Genomic DNA, 2,028 nt, shown 5'->3' with positions numbered 1-2,028 from the left:
CAAAAGACTAACGATGGGGCCAATTTTGATGTTGGAATTCAGGCTGATGTCATTCACAACTATTATGCTCTGAAAGGTCATACATTATGTAGTAAACCAATTAATCTAAAAAATATTAGAAAATATTCACATGTCCAAGGTGAAAATTAATAAAAATATTAGAATAATAGTTCACATGCATAAAAATTAAGAGTATTGGATTATTTATGTATATATATATATATATATATATATATATATATATATATATATATATATATATAAAGTTTAACTCACAACTTAATAAGATTAAGTTTCTGGATTGAATTGATGTTTAAATTGATACTTATTAATCATGACTAGTTTTACTTAAACTCATCAATCTTTGAATTCTAACATTAGATAAGATTGGATATCCTATATCATGTAAGGATGTGACTGATCCATTCACTTCATACAAATCCAATCCAATGTCGATGCATTGGCGTTCCTCACTTGCTATAGACAGGTGATCCTAACTAGTCAAATATAGTCGATTCCGGTCAGGTCTGACCTGTGGTTAGGTGGGAATAAATAGAACTGCTGCTTTGTGATGTAGAGGTTGGACCAGTAGTTGTCGCACCATAGAAAGCCAAAGTGGGTCGTCTAACAGTCAAACACCTACTCTTCCCTCCATATCCGATGTCATAACCTTATGTGGATCTCTAAATTTTGCTTATGATGTTGTCGATCGATTGTTTTGAGGAAGGAAGGAAGAGCAGTTGGCGACCTGCAGTTGAGACTGAAAGGTTAGCAGCAGGTCAGCTCCATGGCTTTCTTTATAAAAGCCTTGTGTGCTGTGCATACCGCCCGCATTCACTATCTCTTCTCTCTCTCTCTCTGAATATATTACTGTTCCAAGTCTGTTTTCTTACATGGGTCCTGGTGGGCCTGGAGGACCTGGTGGGCCCGGGGGACCTGGTGGCCCTGGAGGACCATTCGGCCCTGGCCCAGGATGGGGACCACTTCCTGGGGGCCCCGCCGGGTGGGGCCCTGGGCCTGGAGGGCCATTCTGGGGACCTAACTTTGGTGGTTTCTTCCCCTCGTGGTCAGTTCCTCGTCCGAGTCGTAAAATGTTTAATACTCCATGTTGCGTTACTGATAAGCATCATACTGTGCTTGCAGTTTATACTTCCTCTGCTGCTGCTGCCTGCTTCAGGAGTGCTGCGGCCCCTTTTTCGGTGGCCCCCGGGGCCCTCCTGGTCCACCGGGACCTCCCTTCTGAGGATGCTCATCGACTCCTCCGAATCGGATGAACGAGGAAGTCTCTCTCTCTCTCTCTCTCTCTCTCTCTCTCTATATCTATTTATATACGTATGTGTGAATGAAAGGGTTTAATCTTAATGTGCCACATGTTGAGATCAAATTACCTGACGCTTGGTGTGTAGAAGAATGAATGAAATTTCATGCGTGGTTGTTGCATTATTGCTTCGTAATAATCAGTTGAGATAGAAAAAATCATTGTCTTGGATCAATGCAGTACTTGAGACACAGCTTCAAGTTCATATATTAGCTACCTATCGAATCCATCATAGATAATTGTAGCACAGTAGTAACATATTAGGAAACCTCAGAAATTTTGACAGAAGATAAGCTTTTTTTGCCTTGAGAGGAAAAGTTGAAAGAGCTTCATGGACAATTCTACATATCATCATGCTAGATACTAGATAAAAAGACCAAAAGTTCCACAAGTATATGAACATTGAATCATTATATTATTGCATACCAAATTGCATAAATTTACCACATAACTAGTACTGTATCTGATGAGAATACTACACACCATTTTATGTACATCATGCTTTTGACTTGTACGTGACACATAGCAGAAATTGTATCAACTCGACCGACATGGAAAATTATGAGCACAATGACGATTTATTGGTATCTTCATTTATACAGAGATACATGAAAAGCTATCATCAGGTAATCAAGTTAGGCCATAGGCAGCAGCACAAACTAGTATAACAATAAATCAATCAGACATCAATTGTGAACAAAAAAAAAAAA

General features: G+C 39.3%; 1 protein-coding gene across 1 annotated transcript; it reads left to right on the top strand.

Annotated features, from left to right (window-relative positions):
- Positions 1 to 834: 834 nt before the first annotated feature.
- Positions 835 to 1,440, top strand: LOC103985261 (uncharacterized). The gene is made up of 2 exons (XM_009402909.3): positions 835 to 1,066; positions 1,144 to 1,440. Exons 1-2 carry the CDS (start codon positions 894 to 896, stop codon positions 1,241 to 1,243), a joined length of 273 nt encoding a protein of 90 aa, XP_009401184.2. The 5' UTR covers positions 835 to 893; the 3' UTR covers positions 1,244 to 1,440.
- Positions 1,441 to 2,028: the final 588 nt, after the last annotated feature.

This window comes from Musa acuminata, chromosome BXJ2-5, assembly GCF_036884655.1.
Source record: "Musa acuminata AAA Group cultivar baxijiao chromosome BXJ2-5, Cavendish_Baxijiao_AAA, whole genome shotgun sequence".
NCBI classification, from domain to species: domain Eukaryota; kingdom Viridiplantae; phylum Streptophyta; class Magnoliopsida; order Zingiberales; family Musaceae; genus Musa; species Musa acuminata.
This window is presented reverse-complemented; position numbering and strand designations above follow the sequence as displayed.

Excerpts from the sequence above, each read along its gene's own strand:
- LOC103985261 (XM_009402909.3), top strand. The coding sequence starts at position 894 with ATGGGTCCTGGTGGGCCTGGAGGACCTGGTGGGCCCGGGGGACCTGGT. Across the intron at positions 1,067-1,143 it reads GGTGGTTTCTTCCCCTCGTG|TTTATACTTCCTCTGCTGCT; the intron begins GTCAGTTCCTCG and ends CTGTGCTTGCAG.